The 27161-nt window shown below is 43.9% G+C and overlaps 1 protein-coding gene across 1 annotated transcript in view; it reads right to left on the reverse strand.

Moving 5' to 3' along the window:
- TYR (tyrosinase) overlaps nucleotides 1-27161 on the reverse strand; it is a 76177-nt gene that overhangs the window by 18812 nt on the left and 30204 nt on the right. The window contains exon 3 of the mRNA XM_054017174.1: nucleotides 23775-23922. Coding sequence (XP_053873149.1) covers nucleotides 23775-23922 — 148 coding nt within the window. The remainder of the gene's footprint in view (nucleotides 1-23774; nucleotides 23923-27161) is intronic.

Consider the following 27161-nt stretch of genomic DNA (forward strand, 5'->3'; position numbering starts at 1 on the left):
TAGTGACTTGAAGACATCTAATTTGTCCAAGTAATTTTTAACTCGTTCTTTCTCTATTTTAGCCTCTTCCGATCCTACCTCATTTTCACTGGCATTCACTACGTTAGACATCCAATCGCTACCATCCTTCTTGGTGAAAAGTGAAACAAAGAAGTCATTAAGCACCTCTGCCATTTCCACATTTTCTGTTATTATTTCCCCCCCCCCCCCCCCGCATTGAGTAATGTGCTTACCTTGTTCTTGGTCTTCCTCTTCTAATGTATTTGTAGAAAGTTTTCTTGTTACCCTTTGTCTCTAGCTAGTTTGATCTCGTTTTGTGCCTTGGCATTTCTAATTTTGTCCCTACATATTTTCAATGTGTTAGGTTTTGTGTCTGAAATCCCTGTCCTGATCTCCAGGTGCCTACACTGCAATAATCTAGTCACACAAGAGGAAATTCACACATTAGCAGCATGCTCATGGACGGCTCAGGAATCTCCTTGAATGGGGAAGGGAGTGATCAGATACAAGGGATAGCCTGTCCACCCACTACATATGGGAGAGGAGGGCTCCATGCTGGCTTAGAAACTGCTGTTGCAGAGGCAAACTTTGGGGACAAGCTAGGGGCGGGATCAGGGATTCAGAGGTTGGAACCACCAGGAAGGTGCAGGACAGAGCTGTGAGTCACACTTCAATTCAGCTACAGTGACTGGTAAGGGGCTGTGGAGAATGCTCCATGTCCTGGCCATTAGTTGGGGGATGTATATTTCTACCATAGGTAATCTAATCTTTATCAGTTCAGGGAAAGGGTTTCTCCAGACTACCCCAACAGCTGAACTCGGCACTAACATGTCTGTAAGCTATACAAGGATTCTGCATGCAAGTTGCACCTTTCATCATCAGAGAAAAATGGCTGACTCTAATTCAGAAACATCCTGCTTATGCCAGCAAATGAAAGCTCTCTCCCAACCAGGCAGAACTAGGACCAGAACCTCAGTTCTTTTTTAGGACCAAACAATTTAATAGATGAAAGAGTTGCTGTGTTCATCTACCTTGTCAACCCCCCAAAATGAAGGTATTAATCTTGATTAAATTCTTCATTCGTGGCTCTCATCTTTTTAGCTAATTTCATCAGCCTTGTCTAGAAGAACTCTCTTGTCAGAATAATAATGCTCAGCTGAGGCAATCAGATTTGAAATAATTGTTCAATTTTGTCAAACTTTAACTTCTATTTAAACAAAAAAAGGAAGTTGGAATAGAAACTCTGATCAGCTTAAACTTCCAGAAAACAGTTTGCAACATAAAGAGGTTCAGTGACCACTAAATAAACGTGCAAAACCATATAGGATGGATGGTTCTGTGATTAGAACACTAGACTAGGGCTTGGGAGACCTTGGGTACATGACTTAGTCTCTGTGTCTCAGTTCTCCATCTGTGAAATGGGATAATAGTACTTCTCCGTCTCATAGAGAAGTTGTGAGGTGCTCATATACATATGGTACTGGAAACCATAGCAGTATCTTTAGACAGAAGTAGGAACTAAGACCAGGATTTTCGAAGGTGGGTGATGCTGTGGCTGTCTCAACTTATGGGTGCCTTAATTTTTGAATGCTCAGCCTGGGATGCCTTATGGGTTTCTGAGCACCTTGGTTCTGAACATCCAGCCTTTGTAAGGTGTCTTGAGTTCAGAACCTAAATTGCGAGTCACTGGAAAACCTTGCTCTAACCAATATGCAGTTTCACAAACTAAAAGGGAGATTTTTCAAAGGCACAACAACCGGCCAAACAATGCTTATGCCTTTGAATATTATTATTTGTATTATGGTAGCACCTTAGAGTCCTAATCATGGACTCCATTGTGTTAGGCACAGAACAAAAAGGTGGTCCCTGTTCCAAGGAGAGATCTCCCACCAAATCAATACACCACACTTGCATTTTGCCTTTGTTGACAGAATCTGGTCTCTTGTATAGTGTAACCAGCGACAATGTGGGCTAGTAGGTACAGCAGGGAACTGAGAGTCGGGAGATCTGACTTCTGTTTCCTGGCTATGCTAATGACTTGTTGCATGACCTTGAGGAAATCACCACACCATGTCACCATGCCTCATTAAAATGATTTAAGGTTCTCCGATGACCGGGGCTATATATGTGCAATGTGTTATTACTGTAGCAAAATAACTGAATTCATAAACAGACATTTAGTACCATTTTAATAATATTAGGAAAAACTTTCTAATTATAAGGGTAAATAAGTTCTGGCATAGGCTTCCTAGGGAGGTTGTGAAATCCCCATCACTGGAGGTGTTAAGAACGTGTTGGACAAACACTTGTCAGGGATGGTCCAAGTTTATTTGGTCCTGCCTCAGTGCAGGGCTGGACTTGATGACGTCGCAAGGTCCCTTCTAGCTTTACATTTCTAAGATCCTATTCTGAACTTCGCCACAGACCTGCTCTGTGAATTTCAGCAAGGTCACTTAACATCCAGGTGCCTCAGCATCACCAGGTGAAAAGGGATGGTAAATGATTCCCCAAGATGAAAGGTAATGAAGACTCCCACTAGGCTGACACACTTCAATTGTTTGAATTTTCATGCATGATTGTGTTCTGTTGAAATGTACTTTGCTTTTGCAAAGAGCTTTGATACGGTGAGTTGTAAGGGGCAGACCTTTCCCGTACAAAGAAAATTAAACCCATCCATAAAAAGCAGGAATATAACATTTTCCTGTGATTACATATCAGATGGATTTGAATCTTTTCCTTGTAGCAATACATACCAGATTATAGAAAAATAACTGAAATGAGCCTTAGTGGAAAATTAATTTTAAGAAGGTTGGTTTAGAGGTTCAGGGGCAGGGGGAGAAGGAAGACGAGTCATTTGATGGTGATTTAAAAAAAAAAAGCCACCAAAAAAAATTGCTGGATATGTATTGTTCCATGAATAATATATGCAGCACAGATTATGGCTAATGAAGCAATGATTCAAGAAAATGAATAAGCGTATGATAAAAATAGTCACATTTGCTGCCAGTGAGAAAGATAAAAGATAGCATAAACTGCATTGCTGCATGTAATTCCATTATGGTGTTAAATAATGGGCTTTCCTAGAACATGTTGTGCACAAGAACATGTGTACAAAGAGAGAATCTTAAAACCTGGAACAAGTGATGTAGAATAACTGGAGAAGTTATTTCCCTTGTAAGTCCTCCGCTGTGGTGCATTCTCTGTTACTGGACATTTTAAAATCACGGCTAGATGTTTTTCTAAAAGACATGCTGTAGTTCAAGCACAGTTATTGGACCTGAAGCAGGAAGTCATTCAGGGAAGTCCTATGGCCAGTGTTATGCAGGAGGTGAGACTAGATCAGTAATTTTCAACCTTTTTTCATTTGTGGACCCCTAAAAATTTTTGAATGGAGGTGCGGACCCCTTTGGAAATTCCAGCTGTGGTTCGTGGACTCCTACCATAGAAATCTTAGGGCTTGTCTTCACTACTTGGGTAAGTCAACCTAAGTTAGGCTACTCCAGCTATGTGAATAATGTAGCTTAGGTAAGTAGAAGTAGCTTAGGTTGACTTACCCGGGTGTCTTCACTGTGCAGCGTCAACAGGAGACATTCTTCAGTCGACTTACTCTTCTCGAGAGGTGTAGTACTGGAGTTGACTGGAGAGCGCTCTGCCATCCATTAGTGGGTGTTCACTAGACCTGCTAAATCAACCCCTGCTGCATCGATGGCAGCAGTGTCGATCTCCCCGTAGTGAAGACCAGCCCTTAGACTGAAAACTGGCTGAACAGAAATAAACTATAAATGTTGCATGTGCTCAGCACAGCATTTGACGCAGCATGAGAAAGGGTGTTAAATGCAGGTTTCTATGGTAAAGACAACACTTCTGTGTTTTGACCTGTAGATGGGGGTATTCACATACTTTTGTTCAGAAAAATGGAATGCCTTTTCTGGAATCTGAAACTTTATTTTCATAGTCACCTTGTGTGGACCCCTTAGACATAGTCTGCGGAACACCCGACTGAAAACCACTGGTCTAGATAATCACAATCATCCTTTCTGGCTTTCAAATCTACAAAAGATTCACCTCTCAACAGTTTTACATCAATGTCACACCACAAACATACTGTAGGTTTTGCATTTAGTAAAATAGATCTAGCAAGAATGGTGTATTTTCCTTTGGAATTTACAGCTTTTATTCTTTCTAAAAGGGAAAGAAAAAGGAAAACAAATGGAGGGAAAATTTAACTACAGTCCAGTTCTGGCACGCATTGTGTCATGCAGTGGTCCCCATTTACATAGTTAGCGCTTGTCATCAGATACTATAAAGTCACCACAGGTATTTCTTATTCTTAACGGTATATTTACTCTGCAATCAGAGGTGTGATTGCAGCACATGTAGACATATCTGAGTGCGCTATAATGGCAGAGAGAAAGGAGAGTCAGGGCAAAACTGGGAGGAAAGATCAAACCAGTATCTTAGATGCCTATATACAAATGCGAGAAGTATGGATAATAAGCAGGAAGAACTGGAAGTGCTAATAAATAAATACAACTATGACATTGTTGGCATCACTGAAACTTGGTGGGATAATACACATGATTGGAATGTTGGTGTGGATGGGTACAGCTTGCTCAGAAAGGACAGACAGGGGGAAAGGGGAGGAGGTGTTGCCTTATCTATTAAAAATGTACACACTTGGACTGAGGTAGAGATGGACATAGGAGACGGAAGTGTTGAGAGTCTCTGGGTTAGGCTAAAAGGGGTAAAAAACAAGGGAGATGTCATGCTAGGAGTCTACTACAGGCCACCTAACCAGGTGGAAGAGGTGGATGAGGCTTTTTTTAAACAACTAACAAAATCATCCAAAGCCCAAGATTTGGTGGTGATGGGGACTTCAACTATCCAAATATATGTTGGGAAAATAACATAGCGGGGCACAGACTATCCAACAAATTCTTGGACTGCATTGCAGACAACTTTTTATTTCAGAAGGTTGAAAAAGCTATTGGGGGGAAGCTGTTCTAGACTTGATTTGAACAAATAGGGAGGAACGCGTTGAGAATTTGAAAGTAGAAGGCAGCGTGGGTGAAAGTGATCATGAAATCATAGAGTTTGCAATTCTAAGGAAAGGTAGAAGGGAGTACAGCAAAATAGAGACAATGGATTTCAGGAAGGCAGATTTTGGTAAGCTCAGAGATCTGATAGGTAAGGTCCCATGGGAATCAAGACTGAGGGGAAAAACAACTGAGGAGAGTTGGCAGTTTTTCAAAGGGACATTATTAAGGGCCCAAAAGCAAGCTATTCCGCTGGTTAGGAAAGATAGAAAATGTGGCAAAAGACCACCTTGGCTTAACCACAAGATCTTGCATGATCTAAAAAATAAAAAGGAGTCTCATAAAAAATGGAAACTAGGACAGATTACAAAGGATGAATATAGGCAAACAACACAGGAATGCAGGGGCAAGATTAGAAAGGCAAAGGCACAAAATGAGCTCAAACTAGCTGCAGGAATAAAGGGAAACAAGAAGACTTTTTATCAATACATTAGAAGCAAGAGGAAGACCAAAGACAGGGTAGGCCCACTGCTCAGTGAAGAGGGAGGAACAGTAACAGGAAACTTGGAAATGGCACAGATGCTTAATGACTTCTTTGTTTCGGTCTTCACCGAGAAGTCTGAAGGAATGCCTAACATAGTGAATGCTAATGGGAAGGGGGTAGGTTTAGCAGATAAAATAAAAAAATAACAAGTTAAAAATCACTTAGAAAAGTTAGATGCCTGCAAGTCACCAGGGCCTGATGAAATGCACCCTAGAATACTCAAAGAGCTAATAGAGGAGGTATCTGAGCCTCTAGCTATTATCTTTGGAAAATCATGGGAGACGGGAGAGATTCCAGAAGACTGGAAAAGGGCAAATATAATGCCCATCTATAAAAAGGGAAATAAAAACAACCCAGGAAACTACAGACCAGTTAGTTTAACTTCTGTGCCAGGGAAGATAATGGAGCAAGTAATTAAGGAAATCATCTGCAAACACTTGGAAGGTGGTAAGGTGATAGGGAATAGCCAGCATGGATTTGTAAAGAACAAATCGTGTCAAACCAATCTGATAGCTTTCTTTGATAGGATAACGAGTCTTATGGATAAGGGAGAAGCTGTGGATGTGGTATACCTAGACTTTAGTAAGGCATTTGATACGGTCTCGCATGATATTCTTATCGATAAACTAGGCAAATACAACTTAGATGGGGCTACTATAAGGTGGGTGCATAACTGGCTGGATAACCGTACTTAGAGAGTTGTTATTAATGGTTCCCAATCCTGCTGGAAAGGCATAACAAGTGGGGTTCCGCAGGGGTCTGTTTTGGGAACGGCTCTGTTCAATATCTTCATTAACACTTCTATATTGGTATAGAAAGTATGCTTATTAAGTTTGCGGATGATACCAAACTGGGAGGGATTGCAACTGCTTTGGAGGACAGGGTCAGAATTCAAAATGATCTGGACAAATTGGAGAAATGGTCTGAGTTAAACAGGATGAAGTTTAACAAAGACAAATGCAAAGTGCTCCACTTAGGAAGGAAAAATCAGTTTCACACATACAGAATGGGAAGAGACTGTCTAGGAAGGAGTACGGCAGAAAGGGATCTAGGGGTTATAGTGGACCACAAGCTAAACATAAGTCAACAGTGTGATGCTGTTGCAAAAAAAGCAAACGTGATTCTGGGATGTATTAACAGGTGTGTTGTGAGCAAAACACGAGAAGTCATTCTTCCGCTCTACTCTGCTCTGGTTAGGCCTCAACTGGAGTATTGTGTCCAGTTCTGGGCACCGCATTTCAAGAAAGATGTGGAGAAATTGGAGAGGGTCCAGAGAACAGCAACAAGAATGATTAAAGGTCTTGAGAACATGACCTATGAAGGAAGGCTGAAAGAACTGGGTTTGTTTAGTTTGGAAAAGAGAAGACTGAGAGGGGACATGATAGCAGTTTTCTGGTATCTAAAAGGGTGTCAAAATGGAGGAGGGAGAAAACTTGTTCACCTTAGTCTCTGAGGATAGACCAAGACGCAACGGGCTTAAACTGCAGCAAGGGAGATTTAGGTTGGACATTAGGAAAAAGTTCCTAACTGTCAGGGTGGTTAAACACTGGAATAAATTGTGTAAGGAGGTTAGGGAATCTCCATCTCTGGAGATATTTAAGAGTAGGTTAGATAAATGTCTATCAGGGATGGTCTAGACAGTATTTGGTCCTGCCATGAGGGCAGGGGACTGGACTCGATGACCTTTCGAGGTCCCTTCCAGTCCTAGAATCTATGAATCTTGCTAGCTCGGGTAACAATAGCTGTGAAGCTGCAGCAGTAGAGACTGGGTATTTACGCAAGCAGCTAGCCTGTGCTGCCATGACGTCACTGCTATTGTTGTTCAAGCTACTTAGATCAAAGCTAACTCAGGTATGGCTACATGTGCTGTAGTCACATCTCTGACTGCAGGGTGAACATACTCTAGGCACTGGGGGAAACTGGTATCTCAGGTATCACTGTGTCATCTGGTGAACTGTTGGTGAATGGCGACTATAACTGCTGGCGAATGCTGACGTTTTGAAGTTGAACCACTGTATATTACAGCGTAATTTTTTTAACTTGTCCATTGGGCACCGTGGGGACTCTTAGTCGGGTTGTCGACAGATTACACAGACCACAAGGCAAGTGCATAATTAAAAATTAAGACATTGCACGTGGCTTTTGTTAGAAAACCAGCTGAGGTTTCCAAGAGTCTGAACAAGTATCAGGGGGTAGCCGTGTTAGTCTGTATCTACAAAAACAACAAGGAGGCATCCGAAGATGTGAGGTTTTTACTCACGAAAGCTTATGCCCAAATAAATCTGTTAGTCTTTAAGGTGCCACCAGACTCCTTGTTGTTTTTGAAGAGTCTGAATAGTTATCACAGAAAAACAGAAGATTTTCTTTTAAGATGTGTACTGAACAAAAAAAATACAAATATCATATTTTTAGCCCACCAGAGGGTCTCCCACACCTAATATTATGGTAGTAAATCTCTGTGTACAGTATTTATCCACACACAGGTTGACCATGTACCCCAGAAAAACTATTTTACTCTCTTCCCTCCCCCCACTCCCACCAAGGGAGTTTTTTTGGTGTGGTGTTTTTGTCTTTTGTTGTTTGTTTGAGACTAGACCACCCAAAAAAGCCAGGTAATATTCAGATACTATGGGAAATTTAAATATCTAGGTAGAGTGATATTGACAGCAAGCTGCATACACATCCCTGAAAAGGTGGAACATCCAGACTCAAAGATATAAAACATTTGTGTTTATCTTGGCTTTTAAAAATACAATTTGTGCTGAACCTAGACATGGGAGTGCTCTGACCAGTAGCCATAAAATCATAGAATATCAGGGTTGGAAGGGACCTCAGGAGATCAGCTAGTCCAACCCCCTGCTCAGAGCAGGACCAATCCACAGACAGATTTTTGCCCCACATCCCTAAGTGGCCCCCTCAAGGATTGAACTCACAATGGTGGGTTTAGCAGGCCAATGCGCAAACCACTGAGCTATCCCTCCCTCTCTCCCTCCCAAACAAAAATTTGGCTCAAATGAGTATGCTTATTATAATTGGGAAATGGTACCTAATGATAGGCTCTGACTGTCTTTGCACGTACACTGGTGGACGTCAAGTGTAACTGGATTGAAGGCCAGAGTCCTACACCAGTGCAGAAAGGATGCAAGTTGGAGGAGAATCCGAATCAGAGTTTTGTTTTTAGCTGGATGTGGGTGTGCTCAACTAAAGAAGACAAGGGAGTTCCGGAAAATATAACCCCTTCCCTCCAGCCTTGCTCCCAGGAACCTGTGTATCTTCATTTCAGGAACTGAACTCAAAGTGAACGTTCTTTAAAGCTCCAGTGTTCAAATTACCGTAATTTCTCCCACTTAACCCTCATTTTTCATACCTTTGCACTTCTTGGAGCAGATACGCTGGAAATAGCACAAGGAACCCAGCTGTCATGGAATTGCTGGTCTATTATTATGTATGCAAAAGCACTTGAAATTCTGGGTGTGTATCCAAACTTTTCCCAAACTCTAAGCCTTTTGAGGTGTGCCTATGGATGCAAAAGGGGTCCCAGTTTACAGCAGAATATTTTGCAAGCCATTATACAATAATAATTGTTATGCATTTATTGCCTAAATAGAGAATCAGGCTCTCTTCTTAAGAGTCTCTTCTCACCTTGATGAGTAAAAGTGGCCTGGCTTAGCTAATGCATGCTAAGACTGGCCTAAACTTGACCCTTTTCTTAATGTAGATGCAGCATAACACCTTAAAATGGATTTTAACTGAAGGATGAGACAATGAACCATACATGGCAGGTGTCACTTAATGCACTACTGGAAGGCTCTCAGACACTGCAGTGTTGTGTATCCTATAAGACCCTATATGGAATAGAATACTATTCTAAGCTACATCAGGGCCATCGGATAGACTAGCAGGAACTTACTACTTCATTCGTAACATTCAAGCTAAAGATTACCCTGCACCTGTATTAGGAAAAGGTTGAGTTTGTCAGGCTTAGAGAACACGTTAGCTAGGTTTGAACTAAACTCAAGCACTTTTCCTATTCAAAACAGTCTGTTTATTAAATGAGTCCAAGTCAGCAGTATCTCCACCGAAGTGTAGGAGGAGATTCTGTTCCTTGATATAGATACAACTGTGGGCCTCTTTCTCGTCTCATTTTCAACATGATGTAACTCTGTTTGCTTAGGTAGTTGTTCCTAATTCACACCAGTGTCACGGGGTATGTCTACGCAGCAACTAGATACCTGTGACTGGCCTATGCTAGCTGGCTTGGGCTCGGGTTGCAGGGCTGTTTTATTGCTGTGTGGACTTCCGGACTAGGGCTGCAACCTGGGCTTTAGGACAGTGCAGGGAGGGAGGGGCCCAGAGCTCAGGCTCCAGCCCGAGCCCAGAAGTCCACACAGCAATGAAACAGCCCTCTAGCCTGTGTCCCGCAAGCCTGAGTCAGTTGGCATGGCACAGTCACAGGTTTTTCTTTGCTGTGTAGACATACCCAGTAAGATCAGAATTGTGTCCTCCTATAGTGTGTAAAAGACAAACTACATATAAGGGGGACTATGACATAACCTGCTTTCCAAAAGAGGAGAAATAAGGATTTATAAATGCAATGCTGTGTTGCATGAATAAATTGTTAACTTAAGAATCATCCTCCAAAAGGTCTTATCTCTATTTGGTTCAACAAAGCCACATTTTGCATCTAGGGGGGATGGAGAGAAGGGAGGGGGAAATCACTTGAAATAAGAGATGGTACAAATGCCAGCTGCTCCAAAGTTTAATAACTAGTTTCCCCTGAAGAAAAAGATAACAATATAGTGTCCAAGTAGATTAAAATGGATGGCCACAGAGGTTGCTGGATTGCCTATATGGATCGTACTTCTGTGCTCTGTAATTTATTTCTTCTGAGCTTGTCATTATTAAGGTGCACAAGGGCCCATAAGCATATAGATCACAACCATAGATCATTTCTTTTTTGATGAATAGATGCTGCCCGCATGTGGGTGAGAAAAATACCATGTTTTCCTGTGATTTTTACAGTATGATCAATTATGGCAGCTATGACTGCAAAGGTGCGGTGGGATGGAAATTCAGGGTCACATTGGTTGTCTGTATCAGAGTTTGTCTGGATCAACTGTACTGTGGAGAGAGCTCTCTTCTCTCTCAACGAGATTTCTCTCAGCAGAGCCTGAAGGCAAAGTAACCTTTTCTTTTAAAATCACTAACTGTTTGCATAATATGTAGCCCGGACAGTAATCTATTCTATAACTGCCCCAGGTGGGTTGGGATATAGATACACCTTGGGTGGTAATGTTATGGGACCTTCGCTTACATTGACCGTACTCGCTTGAGGATGTGCTCACCAGCTGACAGACTGCTAAGGCCAGAAGGGCTAGTCTGACCTCCTGAATAATACAGGCCAGAGGACCTCACCCTGCCTTTAGCCAAGGGGTTAGGGTGCTAGTCTGTAACTTGGGAGACCTGGGTGCAACTCCCTGCTCTGCGTGACCATGGGCAAGTTGCTAAATTTCTTTGTGCTTCAGCTCCCCATTTGTGAAAGGGCGGTAATAGCTCTGCCCTACCTCCCAGGGGTGTTGTGAGGATAAATACATTAAGGATTGTGAGTTGCTCAGATACTGTGATAATGGAGGCCATAGAAGTACCTTAGATGTACAATACAATAGATGTAATGGTTCCAAAAATCACTACCTAGGCGTATGATTCACCTCTCAAACACAGACCCTAGCGTACGGGGGCATTTTGTGAGAGATCCTGAGGCATGACGCCATCTCTCAGCTCCTCTGGGACAGCACAGCCAGCCCCCCAATCAGAGATGTGCCATAAAAGCCACAACCCTGTTTGGTTCAGCATCGATAGTGCGCTCAGCACTGTGTGAAAAACCAAAAGGAGACCATCCCTTCCCAAAGAGTTCACAGCCTCAGAAACAGACACAGAGAGGAGAGGTTACATTGTGAGACCCACAGGAGGGAGGGAAACCTTGAACGTGACTGAAGTGATTCTGATAATAAAGACAGATTGGCTTGCTCTGCTTTAGATGTGCTTAATCAACACCTCAGAGAAAAGTGGGGTGTAGATTTTTCCTTTAGCTACTGTAGTTTTAAGATGAAAACCATATTTTCCAAAAATTGCTGTCTTACACCCTTGTACCAGCCTCCAGGAACTTTGAAAGCCCCTAACCAAGCCCTCCTCTGGCCCACCCTGACTGTGCTCACTTTGGTTTCGGTGATGTTCCGTCTGTGACATGGTGGCTTTCAGCACAGCAATGGCTGCTAATAAAGCAATTTTGTTATTCATTTGGGAAGGGCTAGGGATGTGCATTGCTGCCTCCCCGCTATCCAACACATTTCCATGCTGCAGAGCAGCCTGTTAGATGTGCATTGTGCATGCTTGCCCTGGCACACTTCTCAGCACGGGTTTTGTAATGTATGCAAGGGAGAGAGAGGCAGAAAATCTGACAGGCAGCTGCCAACATGGAAGCATTGTGAAAAACGTAATTAATTTGCGTGTGGGCTTTGAGAATAGGGAAATATCCTGAGACTGCTTCACAGCCTAGGACATCTTTGAGCATAGAATCATATTTTTCTAATATTCTTTTAGAGTGAGGCTAAGGGAGTTAGGTACCAAAAATCACAGGTGTCTAACTCCTTTAGGCATATTTGGAAATCACAGCCTTAATGTATTTTCATATTGGCAATTATTGTATTGTTATTTGTATTACAATAGTGCCCCAACTGAGATCTGTAGACACATGGCAAGAGATAGCTCCTGCCTAAAGAGCTCAAAATCTAAACAGACAAAGGGTGGGAGGGGAAACAGAGGCACAGAGATGAAGTGACTTGCCCAGGTCACCCTGTGACTGAACTGGGAATAGAACTCAGGGCTGCTGACTCCCTGTCCACGCTGGCTCAGTTCAACTAGCTTTACATAAAAGGAAAGTGTTATGTATATATTAACCAGACGCAAGGTCATGCTGGGGTTCTGAAGGGAAACTGTGTGATCTCTAACAACCCCCCCCCCCAAAAAAAAGGTACAATTGATACTCCTGAGGGAATTCTGCACCACTGCACAATGCAGAATTTAATGTTTTTTTGCCCAGAATTTCCTTCCCCCCCCAGAAATGGGCTGCAGTGCTGCTGGCTGCCACTAGGGGCTGCTGGACCCAGCAGAGCCCAGCTTGCACATAAAAGACACTGAGGGGGTGGGGGAGGGAGCTAGAGGGTTCCCAGCAGCTGCAGTTCCCAGCACGCCCTGAGGGAAGGAGACGGCTGCAGGCAGGAAACTCCACACAAGCCTGGGACCCAGCATCAGGCTGTTTCTCCTTCTGGATCCCTGGGTTTCTGAGGAGTGGGGTGGGAGGGGTGTCAGGGCTGGGGCCCCCATGGCTGGGTCTGAGGAGGAGGGGGCAGATGTCTGAGATAGGGGAGCTCATGGATGTGTTCTGGGTGTGTGTGTCTGGGCTAGGAGAGGCCCATGGCTGGGCTTGGGGGGAGGGACGGTAGGTGTCTGGCCCCCGGCTGGGCAGGAGGGAAGGGGCAGAGAAACAGGAACTGTGTTGTCATAGGGGTTTCTTTAATACTCTACTCCTGGGGGAATTTTTTTGTGTCTGTATTGTTACAGGCAAACTTGCCAATAGGTATTTTGAAATAAATTACAAAAATAATTGAAACTGGTGTGATTATGTACTGTTATTTTGACAAATAAAATTTGCAGAATTTTAAAATATTGTGCACAGAATTTAACTTTTTGGCGCAGAATTCCCCCAGGAGTACATTGAATATTGCTGCCCCTTTTGACCCAAGCAATTAGCCACTGTCCTTGGTCTTGGTGGTGGTTTCCATTAGTAGGAGATGTTGGTGAATCAGTCAGGTATGTCTCTGTTAGGATCTGTTTATTGACAAAATTCTCCCTGAGCTTTTCTCAAGGTCATGCTACGAGTGTTAATCTGGCTGTCCTTGGTTTTCTGCTGCCTTCTCTGCTTCTATGGTGTTTCTTGACTGCTTCTCTCTCTCTCTCTCTCTCACACACACCACCACCACCACCACCACCATAACAATATCCATCTCCCTGTATTTGTGTTCAGTCCTCAGTGAAACCCCTCCACCCACAGAGCTCAGTTTCTGATAGACCTTACATATGACATATGTTTTGGGTTGTGGCTCCTATGATTTGAGCTATCTCACTCCAAACGGGGCTTAACTTCTTACATTTGTCCTGAATGAAGGGCAGCTTTTACATTCATCAGCTTCAGAGAGATTCCACCCAACTCCCAGCATGATGATACTGTATATCATCATCATGCTGAAAACTGTTATGGAATGAACAGCAGTTGGAAACACTAGGGGCTGTATTGTTGCAGAACATCACACCCCTGCACTGGAGCAGCACAGAATAGCCCCAAAGGCCATTCTTGTACTGCTCTTGAAAGCATTGCAGAGTCTAGCACTGTGTAGTCCTTGCTGTCCCTGAGTGCAAAGACTTTAATTGTGCCTGGCCCTTCTGCTGGGGGCAAGTCAGGGAGAGACTTCTCTTATGAATGAGCTGGGAACAGACTAGTGCTAACCCTCCCAGACACAGACAGATCAGGACCAGGAGTTGACAAATCCTTGACATGAAATGTTATGGGTTTACTGTAACTGTGGATGGTGGTGCATTATTAATGGCTGCCTCTTGAACTGCCTTTGTCTAGCAAATCTAATATGACTCCAAGCCACAGTTCATGCAGTTCCAGAGAATATTATTTGTCACATATGTCATCATTTTTTGCCAATATATCTGACAAAGCAACATGAGACTCCCTGAGCCCCACTGAGTGAAAAATGTAATAAAACTTAGCATTTACTCAGTGTTTTTCATCTTTGCAGTGCTTTATAAATATTAACCAATTAATCCATGTACTAATGTCATACAATCCCTGTTTAACCACTGTGGTTAAGGTACTGGACTCAGGTGATCCTGATTCAGTTGCCAGCTCTGCTACATGCTTCCTGTGCGACCCTGGGCAATTCACTTAATCTCTCTCTCTCTGTCTGAAGTCTCCATGAGCAGACAGGGGATAATACTGTCTTTCTCCCCACTCTGTCTCTTTTTTCTATTTTGATTATAGTCTCTCAAGGTCAGGGACTCTAGCTCATTTTGTGTTTTAGAACAGGTTGGAAACCTGAAATGTTTCTCATAAGAAATTTCAAATGAAAAATCTCTGATAGTAATTTTTCAGCTGAAAAATTTCATTTTTTTCTGCACACCATTTTGAATTAGTTTGAATAAAATCATTTTTTGAATCAGCATTTCAAAATAAGATAACATTTTCCTGCCATTTTATGGTTTAATGATATTTTAAGATGAAATGAAAAAAAGCATTGCATTTCAAAATATTGATTAGAAATGAAAGCTTTTATTTTGATATTTCTGTGAGGAAAACTGAATTTTTTTTAGTTGGAATGGATGTTTTTCCAGAAAAAAATTCTCAACAAAATGTTTTTTTGACAGGAAAAATACCCGCACAAAATATTTTGACTATATAAAGTGCCTTGTACAACAGGTCATTAATTCAACTGGGGCCTCTACATGTTATTTTAATACAAATAATAATAATAAAAATAAGCTGAAGATCACAATACTAGAATGAGATTGCACCGAGACATGTAGCTCCAGCCTGTCAGCTTGACAGCCATCCAGAATGGGCTGAGAGCACCTGGGGAAGAGGAATAGGACAGCTGGCATTGCTGTATAGCCTTGACCAGGCAGAATAGTGGAGTTCTCATGGGGCTCAGAGGATGATAGCTAGGGGAGTGCCAACTGTACCTGTTTGGAAGAATATCAGTGGCCTCCTCTTAGGCCTGGTCCCCACTAAGCCCCCACTTCGGACTAAGGTACGCAAATTCAGCTACGTTAATAACGTAGCTGAATTCGAAGTACCTTAGTCCGAACTTACCGCGGGTCCAGACGTGGCAGGAAAGCTCCCCTGTCGATGCCGCGTACTCCTCTCGGCGAGCTGGAGTACCGGCGTCGACGGCGAGCACTTCCGGGATCGATCCGGGATTGATTTATCGCGTCTTAACCAGACGCGATAAATCGATCCCAGAACATCGATTGCCTGCCGCCGGACCCTCCGGTAAGTGCAGACGTACCCTTACAGTGTCTCCCTCTCTAGCACCCTTTGGGTGGTAGTATGCTTAATTTTACATCCTTAGACGGTAGAATGCTCACACATACACGTGTGGACACACATCACTGTGTAATGCTGCCTCCTAAAGCAAGAATCTAGCCCTAAATGGCAGCTAGCAAAAAGATCATCATACAGCCAACAGCAATGTCAAAATATGGATGCCTACATGTTTATTGTGATGTGAAACTTCAAAGTCAGTAATGTTCCAGTTAGGCTCTGAGACCATCATTGAGCTTAGTGAAATCCAAAAATGTATCCAATTGCTAGGACCTCAGTTTAATTTGACGGTACTAAATTCTATTATTTGTGAGACTTGGGTGCTACTAGTGATGGCTTGGTTGAATAGGTGTATCTAATCCAACAGTGCTGTAAATAGGCTGACAACAAATCCAAGAGAGTTGTGGATAAGGCTGGTCAAGCAATGATATTTTTTTATGGCGAAAAATTTCAAATAACCCCCCTTTTAGGAGTCATCAGTAATTTTTTGGGGTGTCATTGAATTTTTTGGGGATGGGGAAAGGAGGCTGTTGAAAACCAAAACCCAGAAATATGGGGGGTTTGGCTACCAATAAACTGAAAGTTTGGGGGTTTGGAATCTTCAGTTTTTTAACAAAAACCTGAAAGGTTTTGACAAAAATGGAAATTTGTTGATGAAAATTTCTGTTTTGTCAAACTATTTTCTGTCAGGAAAAAAAAAAACACCCAAAGCAAAATGCGCATTTCTATCCGTCCTAGTTGTGAACAAGAAGTTCCAGGGCCTTCTGCTCATTATCCATTAATATCACATGACAGCTTGTCCAAATGGGGTCCATCCTTTGAGTCCAGCCATTTCAAGAAAGGACGAAAACCCTGATGAGTTATGTTCAGGCTTGCTTTGTGTTTATGACTTATGCCACTAATTAGGGGTCAGCAACAAAATCCCATGGCCTGAGACCAGGGCCGGCTCTGGCTTTTTGGCCGCCCCAGGCAAAAAAGCCTCCCACCGCCCCCCACCCCCCCCCGGCGGGGAGTGCGGCAGGGGAGGGCACCGAGCCCAGCCGCGGCCCCACTCTCCCCGACTGGCCGGAGCGCCGGGGGCAGGGTGGCGAGACAAGCCGGGGCCCCGCTCTCCCCGGCCGGCCGGAGCGCCGGGAGGAGGGCGGCGAGCCCGGCCGCAGCCCCGCTCTCACCGGGTGACAGCCGCCCCCCTCCAGGTAACGCCCCAAGCACACGCTTGGAAGGCTGGTGCCTGGAGCCGGCCCTGCCTGAGACCAATTCTGAAACTCCATTTCTAACACTGGATGCTTTGTTTGTTTGAATCATCCACATAATAACAATTAATAATTATGAATCACGTTTATTATGTAAACATGCCTAGGGATCAACTAAGAGTGTAGTTTGTGATCTACCCTCAGATCCTTTTCTGCAGAACTCTTTCCTAGGCAGTCATTTCCCATTTTGTATTTGTGGAATTGATTATTCCTTCTTAAGTGGAGTACTTTGCATTAGTCCTTATTGAATTTCATTCTATTATTTGGGACCATTTCTCCAGGTTGTCAAGATCGTTATAAATTCTATTCCAGTCCTCCAAAGCACTTGCAACCCCTGCTAGCTTGGTATCATCTTCAGACTTTATAAGTGTACTCTCTATGCCATTATCCAAATCATTTATAAATATATTGAATAGAACCAGGCCCAGGACAGATTGCTCTGAAACCCCACTCAACATGTCCTTCCAACTTGACTGTGAACCACTAATAACTACTCTCTAAGTACAGTTTTCCAACCAGTTGTACAACCACCTAATAGTAAGTTCATGCAGATCACCTGCTTTTAAAAATTAGATTCTGGGTTTGGCCCTTAGTTACCAACTAACGAGCAAATAATAGGTGAAGAACCCGATCCTGCATTGACGACAGAGCTGCTGGGTGGGCACCAAGTTACTCCAGTCTAGCTGTATAGGTGGGACTGAAGAAGGGACTGTATTGCTAAGTATCCCATTAGCATAAGGCACATTGCAGACACATCATTTTCCACCTAAATCTGCTGCCCTTCCCCTTTTTATACCCTGCACACTTGCAGGTAGGGGAGAGTATGAATAGGAGACCCACTATCACTAGTGGGTGGAAGACCATCCGTAGTGCTTGTCAGAGAATTTCAGCCCTGCTTCCCAAGATCCCACCCACACTTGGGGTTGAACATCTCATGGCAGAAGACCGAGGTCCAGAACATCAGAGCTGGACCACCAGAACCCCCTGGTGCAGGTGTAGTCAAGTACCATGGACAGAGTTCGTGAATTAATCTACCTAGGCTACAAGCAGAGTTCAAATGGTTTCAGCAGACCGGACGTTCTTTGATTAATGAGTCTCACCACCTCTTTTGTGAAGTTCATGTCTCACCTATGGATGCAAAAACATCTTCGACTGAGACATGATATAGTTCAGGATCTATCAAATCTGTATTGTTATATGGGTCAGAAACCTAGATCCTCTTACAAGCGGACTTGGAGTGTCTAGAGGTATTCCAGTGTGCTGCCAGCACCAAATCCTGAAAATAAAGTGGTTTGGCTTTGATTGAAATGTTACAATCTCACAGAGATCTGAGGTCAACTGCTCATTATTTTCAAAATTGGCATTGCTCTTTGACTGTCACCAGGTTGGACAAAATCACCCCAGCATATTGTGCTGTCAAACTTTTTCAACACATGAAGGGATGCATGTCATGACACTACCTGACACCATCTGCAGGGTCACACCAGAGATTTGTGGAATCACAGGATTGAGCCAGATCTGGGTAGTTCACTACACAGTCCCTAGTGGAGCACCATCAACTATGGTCACCCTGGCTGGTGCAACGGTCCGCAATAGATTATACGTGTTTGATGATGCCTAGTGCTTTGCTTGCACTTGGTAGACTCCACTCTACACTTGTGCTGGAGCAGAGCAACCATGTGTATCCTGCTGTGCATCATGTGCCTCTGTGTAAAATCAATTAAAATCCATCTATTGCCCTACTTCTATGGCCCCCGTAACCAGAATAGTTGAGCACTTCATCATCGTTAATGTACTTGTCCACACAATAACCCTGTTAGATAGAGAGACACAAGATACAGATTCTCAGAGTTATGCAGACACTTAACTTCCATTGATGTCAATGGAAATTAGGCACCTGAGTCACTTGTCCAAGTTCACACAGGGAATCTGGTGGAGTGGGGAATTAGACCTGAATCTCCTGAAGTTATCACCAAGGCTATCACCCAATGCACTGGACCATCCCTCCTCTCTGAAAAAAAGTTAAAGATATAGCACAGTTCTCTGCCTCTACGAGGGTCTGAAGGTCGACAACAGTGGTTGGTATCACTGTCTGTGTATACCTACTTGCACTATAGGCTTTTTGTTTTTTAAATCTCCCTTCTGTAGGCCATCACCTCACAGGTCTCCTAATGTTTACTAAGTACTCCAGTGGGTAGGGAACTCCTATTGAAGTCTTTAGGCAGAGAGGGTTAGAAATAGAAACCCACTGACCCAACACTGTAATTACAATCGGAGTTCTAATGCATTCTGACTGAAGCATAAAAGTTGAGCTTGAGACAAAACTTTCCCCACTGCTGCAGTGATTATTGTTCTCTCTTTCTACACTATTCTTTGTATGCCCACCTGCCTCTCAAAAAAGGAATCCTCCACAGCCCTTAGACTATGAAGGAGAGGAACAGTTTATTAAATGTACTGTACTTACCTATCAGTCACCTACTTACTAATTACAACTAAAAGCATGATTAATCTGTCATGGATAAGGCTGCTAAGTAACCCTAATCATGCTAATGTATTTTTTGTCACTTATGCAAAAGGCAGCATTATTACCATTAGCTGCAAGTGGTGGTAACATTTATTCTGCCACAGACAATATGAGGTTGCACCATAGCTTTTGCATTGTCTTCACAGTTGTGTGCGGTGATTTACTTTGTCAATACCAATAGGATCCCATGATGTTTTCTTTGCAAAGTTTATCTTAGAAAATTGATAATGATTACAGTTTTTGAAAGTGTTTCCAGAGGCTCATAATAACTAGGAGTGCAATTCAGCATGGGGGCCTATGCAACATGTAAGCCTTGGTCTCAGTGGGACTGAAGTGATGCATAGATCTTGGGCTGGTCCCACTGTGTGGGGTGAATTCCACCTGGGAGGACTCTGTGGCTCTAGGCATATAATAAATTCTGAAATTATTGAAAGACTGGGCACTGGTCTTCTGCTCTGAGGGTTGTGGTCTCATGTCAACTATCCTGTTCAATGTGTCCTGGGGCAGTTAGGATGGTCAGTGAGGAAATATGGGTTGCAGTGTGTAGAAGGCATCTCCTTCATCTCACCGGACCAAGCGCTTCCCCCTCTGGTGATGGCAGTCCTGGGATAAATTAGCCCCAGCCCAGTCTGGGCAGCATTCATCCTCCCCCTTTCTGTGCTCCTTTGGCCATATTCCCTGGGTAGGCTCCAGGGCAAGCCTACAGGATGATCCTCCACCAAACAAAAGGGGAATAGTCCCATAAACACAAAACCAAAGGGTGATACCTTCCCCTGCCTCCTCACTGGGGTTGGGGATTGCCCTGTATTCTGCCCCAGGGTACCAGTCCTTCCCCTAGCAGGCACTCAGGTTTGTCTGCTTCCCCTATGGGGAGAAGCTGTAGCCTCCCCTCCTGGAGAAGCTTACTTTCCTGCTGCCACTAGCCTGGTAGCAGATCATCTTTCTCTCCTGGTTTTAAAAGGTCTCAGGCAGCCCTTAACTGGATCCAGGTTTTCCTAATTGACCTGAGGTAACCCCTTCTCAGCTTATAGGGAAGAGGGCCTTTACATTCTAGGGCTAACATATCTGCCTTCCCACACCGTCTTGCAGCTGTCCGGCCTGACTTTGTCACAAGTGCCTTTGGTACACAGGTGATTCCTAGCTTTATAGTTTTACCTCTTCCAGCCCAGCTAACTGATTGATTTACTGAGCAGAGTGATGTGTGGAAGAGGACAGGGCTTGAGAAAACCACTCACCCTCATGAGCAGGAATTTTTCTGTGGGGGAGTGACATCAACTTTTGCAAAATTCATTTTAAAAGAACAAAATTATATTTCTAGGGCCAGATCTTCAGCTGGTGTAAATCTGGCCTGGTTCCACTGATATCCATGAAGCTATTTTAATTTACATCAGCAGAGGAACCCTCTGCTGCCTTCCCAAGTCTGCAGACAGACTATTCCAGTGTCTCTGCTGCTGCTCAGAGTTTCTACAAGTACAGCAGAAGGAGATCTGACCAGAATCTTGCCATTTTCCATTGCTGCTATTCAGAACCATGTGGGCAGTCACATAGCTGATAAGAATCTGGTAAATTTCAACCTATTTTAAAAGCATTGCTCATCAGATATTTATGATTTTGCAGTTTGTCTTTTGATTAACTGGCCATGTCTCTTTCTTGCTTGCTTTCTGGTCTTTACAAATGAATAGCAATGCTATAGTACAAATATTTGTAGACACATATATAAAATCTATTTTGGCAAACAAAATATTTTACATTTTTAATTTCAGCTTCAAATCTTGGAAAATCACAGAAATCATAGAAGTGTAGGGCAGGAGGGGACCTTGAGAGGTCATCAAGTCCTTTACCTTGCACTGAGGCAGGATCAAATAAAAGTTTTTAGACAAGTGTTTGTCTAACCCAGGGATCGGCAACCTTTGGCACACGGCTTGCCAGGGTAAACACCCTGGTGGGCTGGGCCGTTTGTTTACCGGCCATGTCCGCAGATTTGGCCGATCGCGGCTTCTACTGGCCGCGGTTCACCATCCCAGGCCAGTGGGAACTGCGGGAAGCAGTGCGGAATGAGGGATGTGCTGGCCGCTGTTTCCCGCTGCCACCGTTGACCTGGAGCGACGAACCGCGGCCAGTGGGAGCCGCGATCGGCCGAACCTGCGGACGCGGCAGGTAAACACACTGGCCCGGCCTGCCAGGGTGCTTACCCTGGCGAGCCGTGTGCCAAAGGTTGCCGATCCCTGGTCCAACCTGTTCTTAAAAACCTCCCATAATAGGCATTCTATAACCTCCCTTGAAAGCCTATTTCAGACCATAACTAGTTAGAAAGTTTTTCCTAATATCTAACATAAATCTCCCTCCTGTAAAGTAAGCAGATTTCTTCTTGTCCTACCTTCAGTGGACATGGAGAACCATTGAGCACTGTCCTCTTTATAACAGTCCTTAACATATTTGAGAATTATCAGGTCCCTGCTCAGTCTTTTTTTCCTCAAGACTAAACTTGCCCAATTTTTTAACCTTTCCTCATAGGTCATGATTTCTAAAACTGTTCTCATGTTTGTTGCTGTCCTCTGGACCCTCTCCAATTTGTCCACATTCTTCTTAAAGTGTGGTGCCCAAAACTAGACACAGTACTCCATCTGAGTATTGAGTAGAGCAGAACAATTACCTCCTGCATCTTAAATGCAACACTCCTGTTAATACAACCCAGAATAATATTAGCCTTTTTTGCAACTGCATGTTAGGGACCAGGACATAGGTGGTCTGGCGTACTGGTCAGAGCAGGAGTCAGGTGTAGTGGGCAGATCAGGCATCCAGGTCAGGGAACTGAGTTGAGAGTCAGCAACTGCGTCAACTGCTGACTACCAGAGCCAAGGATCAAGCCAGAGTTGGCGTCAAAAGTCAGAGCTGGGGATTAGAGTCAGGAAGCTAGACAAGGATCAGGCACGGAGCAGGAGCATGGTGGGAACTAGGAGAGAAGGCAGGGCCAGGAGTGGAGCAGAAATCAGGAGCATGATTGGGTGTAGAATGCAGGCATGAGCAGGGTCTGCTGTTGCTGCTGTGGTAAATCACCTAGTTGCTCAGTCAACTTCCTGTGCTTCCTTCTGGCTTAATTAGCATAGCTGGACTAATTGGTGGAGCTGGTCAATCCTCCAATCAGCGCTTTTGTGCATGGTGCCTTGGCTGAGGTTGTAGTCCTGCTAGCTCCTTGGCCCTTGGGGTTTCAGAAGACTTCAGGTGGCAGTCAGTATGTGATGGCTGTCTGGGAACTCACAGGCCTCCACATCACATGTTGGCTCTTATATAGTCTGTGATCCATTGTAACCCCCAGATCGTTTTCTGCAGTACTACCATCTAGCCAGTTATATTGTGTTTGTGCATTTGATTTTTTTCCCTCTAAGTGTAGTACTTTGCATTTGTTTTCATTGAATTTCATCTGGTTGAATTCTATCAGTTTGACAGCAAACCATTGATAACTACTCTTTGAGAACAGTCTTTCAACCAGTTGTGCACCCACCTTAGAGTAATTTCATCTAGACCATATTTCCCTAGTTTGCTTATGAGACTGTCACGTGATACTTTGTCAAGAGCCTTACTAAAATCAAGATACATTATGTCAACATCTTCCCTCCATCCACTAGACTAGTTACCTTGTCGAAGAAGGAAAATAATCCTTCTCTTAGCAATTTTGTCCATTGTTTGCAGAACTGAAGTTCTTTTCCTGTTTCTAACGAACCTGGCTTCCTTCGGTTTGATTTTCTTTTTGTCTGCACAACTACAGCTCCTTTCTGTTCCAGCTGAAGGCTTTCACAGTTTTGTGTGTCGCACTGAAAAGTTGGATTTTGACATTTTTGTTTATGAACAATCGATATGATTATTTTTCTTGTGATTGATCGATTCAAACAAAATTAATATTTGGAATTGAGGGGAATTCCATCTGATCATAGCAATGTTAACGTAAATCACATTTTTGACTCAGACTCCTTGACACTGAATAAGTTTCTATTCACCACAAAATCACTGAATTATTATTAATACATTTGTCTAGTTTTTCAACACTTTTAATACGGTGAACATTCATAAAAGTATGAAAATTACAACACGATTGCTGTCAATTAGACTAAATTTAATGAAGAGCTCAGTTATGAACGTCTGAAAATATTGTAAGTTTAATAGCATCTAAATTATCTGAAGTTTGATACTAATGTAAAAAGCACATTTTAAATACACAAAACAGATCAGTTTTACGAGGAAGAGTCAAACTCACCTGTCAACGAAGGCATGGTGAAGGATAAAGATAGGATCGTTAGCAGATCCTTGTACCTGGGACATTGAGCCATTCATATAGATGTGAAGTGCATTATGTAAACTGCTTTGAGACACGTTCGCTATTCCAGTCTGTGGATTGGCAAAGCCTATACGTGAAGAGGAAATCATACACTGATATGAAGATGTGCTTAATTATTCTTTCAGTAAAACAGAAGCTCAAAGTACCTACTAATTAGATTTCATTTATGTTCAGCTCTTTAGTATAATACTAAGATAAATGTTTAAAGAAAGAACACTAGTATACTTGGAAAGCACATCAGAGATGACATTAGAAGAAACTAAATTAAAACTATTGCCATAAAACTAAAGCAACATGCCATTACATGAACTACTTAATTGATTTATATTTTTAATTCTTTGTCCAATATTTCTGGCTGTTAAAAAAGCATTCTAAGATCCCAATCTTGCAAATATTTATCCATGTGAGTAACTTTAGTCATATGAATATGAAATTTATTTGGGCGCAAACCTACTAAGGGAATTATTTAACTGACTTACTGTATCGCTGACAAATTACAGATAATTGGTGAAGCAGTAAAAGTCTGAGAAAAGTAAATGAAAGGAGATTGACCCTGGCAATTACTAGTCCATAAGTCAAAACAACCTGTTGTGTTTAGTAATACAATTAGACTGCAAGCTCTTTAGAGCAGGGATCATAGTTTTATTATGCGTGTACAGTGCTGAGCACTTTTCCCTGACTGGGGCCCTTAGGAACCACCGCACTGCAAAAAACAGTCATAGTAAAAGGATAGAACAAATAATTGGCTATGTAAGCCCCTTCCATAATCAAACCTACAGGACAGGGTTCTGGAGAAAGAAGTCTCTTTGAGGGTTGCCCTGAGGATTAGACTTTTAAAGGCCACTGGGCCCATCCCCAAACCCAGCAGACCCTGGAGAATATGTGACACCAGGCCCCTACTCTAGGGGCCATGTGTCTCCATACTGGTTCTGGCCCTGATAGCCCCTGGTGGTCCCTTTGGGCCTTAAACTTTGAGCCCTAACCTAGCTTCCTGCTAGCACAGGTGATCCCTAGCCAGCAGGAGATCCATCAGAGTGTCAATACGGCACTGTATTGTCTCTTTCTGGGAGTCTCCACGGCTATGTCTACACTGCAATTAAAATCCTATGACTGGCCCATACCAGCTGACTTGGTCTTGTGGAGCTCAGGCTAAGGGGCTCTTTGATTGTGATGTAGACATTTGGGCTCGGGCTGCAGCCAGAGCTCTAGGACCTTTCCACCTCGCAGGGTCCTAGAGCCCAGGCTCCAGCCCAAGCCCAGGCATTTACACCTCAATTAAAGAGCCCCTTAGCTCAAGCCCTGCGAGCCCAAGCCAGCTAGCACACGTCAGTCACAGCTTTTTAACTGCAGTGTAGACATACCTTATGGTGTCAGGGTTAGGATAATCTGTATAGGCCCTCCTGGGTCCTGTCTTACCCATAAGGTTGGAGGACTTTCTAATTGCACAAACCCAAACACCCTTGCCCTGCCCCCTGCCCCACCCCTCTTCTGCACCCCCCGCATTCAGCCCCCCCCTCGCTCTCCCCCACCCTCACTTTCACTGGGCTAGGGCAGGGGGTTGGGGCAGGAGGGGGGGGGAGGGGTGTAGGAGAGGGGTGTGGGCTCTGGGGTGGGGTTGAGGGGTTTGGGGTGCAGGAGGGGGCTCAGGGCTGGGGCAGGGGTTTGGAGTGCAGGAGAGGGTGTGGGAGGTTTCTACCTTGGGCAGGGGTTGGGGTGCAGGTGGAGGTGCAAGGTCTGGGAGGGACTTAGGGTACGGGGGGGGGGTTCTGACCTGGGGCAGGAGGTTTGGGGTTTGGGCGGCGCTTACCTCAGGCGGTTCCCGGTCGGTGGTGCAGCATGGCTAAGGCACCCTGCCTGCCTGCCCTGGCTCCACGCTGCTCCCAGAAGCAGCTGCCATGTCCAGCCCCTACGCCAGGTGACTCTGAGCAGTGCGTGCTGCCCATGCCTGCATGGACCTCCCCCACAGCTCCCATTGGCCATGGTTCCCAGTCAACGGGAGCTGTGGAGCCACCGCTGGGGGCGGGGGCAGCACGCAGAACTTCCCTGATCACCCCTGCACCTAGGGGCTGGACATGCTGGCCATTTCTGGGGAGCTGCGCAGAGCCAGGGCAGGCAGGGAGGCTACTTTATCCCCACTGCGCCGCCAAACAGACTTTTAACAGCCCGATCAGCAGCGCTGACTGGAGCCACCAGGGTCCATTTTTAACCAGGCATTCCAGTCGAAAACCAGACGCCTGGCAACCCTACCTGCCCACTGATGCTGTAGTGGGGTATTACTGAGGTTGGTGTTAAACATGGTGTTTCTTTAACCTAGCCTACTATGCTTCTACTCTCTCTTCTGAATCACTCCTTAAAACACTCTACCAGAACACACACAAATGCTAGGCCTCCCTGACACTGAGGTATATCAGAACAGACAGAAAATCTTTTAAAAATAAAAACTTAACAAAAATAGTGGAACTAACAAGATGCCTTCCGCGCTAAACTTCAGTGCTCCATCACTTTATTGTCCCATCTCATCCCCGTCCATACATTTTACATTGTTTATTGAGATTGTAAATGTAGTAAGGCAGAAACCTTGTCTCTTTGTTTATCTGGAAAGTGCCTTGCATGCTTTGAGAACAGCATAAATCATAATATCTCATGAGTGACCTGGGAGAGTGTTTTATTATATCACGAAGCAGTAAAGTCATGGGGGAAGCAGAGTGGTCTAGCACAGTGTTTCTCAACGACTGGTCCATGAACTGCTGTCGGTCCCTGAGAACTCCCTGGCACAGGTTAGGAAGGTAGCAAGTTGGTTCCTGGAATCAAAAAGGTTGAGAAACACTAATCTAGTGTATAGGGCCCTAAATGGGGATTTTGGAGACCTGGGTTCTACTCCCAGCTTTAGAATTGATCTTTTTGTGTGGTCACTTCACGCCATCTGTCTTTGTCTTGTCGGTTTAGATGATAAGATCTTTTTGGGGTCAAGGACTGTTTCTTACTATGTGAATGCGTGGTATAAATGGGACCTTAATCTCATCTGAGGCCTCTAGGTGCAAGTGCAGTGCTTCTAATAGAAGGCATAGTCCCTCTCCATAAGACTAGAATTTTGAGCTCATTTCCAGTTGTTGAATTCTCACAATGAGGTTGACAAATCCAAGGGAAATTAGAGAAGAAGAATGATGATCCAAGAGACTGGAGGAATTGACTTCTGAGGAAAAAACTTAACAGTTCTAGATAAGTATAGCTGGAATAAGATGAAAAAGGGGCACATATCTGAAGGGTCTGGAAACAGCAGGAGAGGAGTGGAATTACCTAAGGCGG

Source organism: Malaclemys terrapin, chromosome 1 (genome assembly GCF_027887155.1).
Source record: "Malaclemys terrapin pileata isolate rMalTer1 chromosome 1, rMalTer1.hap1, whole genome shotgun sequence".
Lineage (NCBI taxonomy): Eukaryota > Metazoa > Chordata > Testudines > Emydidae > Malaclemys > Malaclemys terrapin.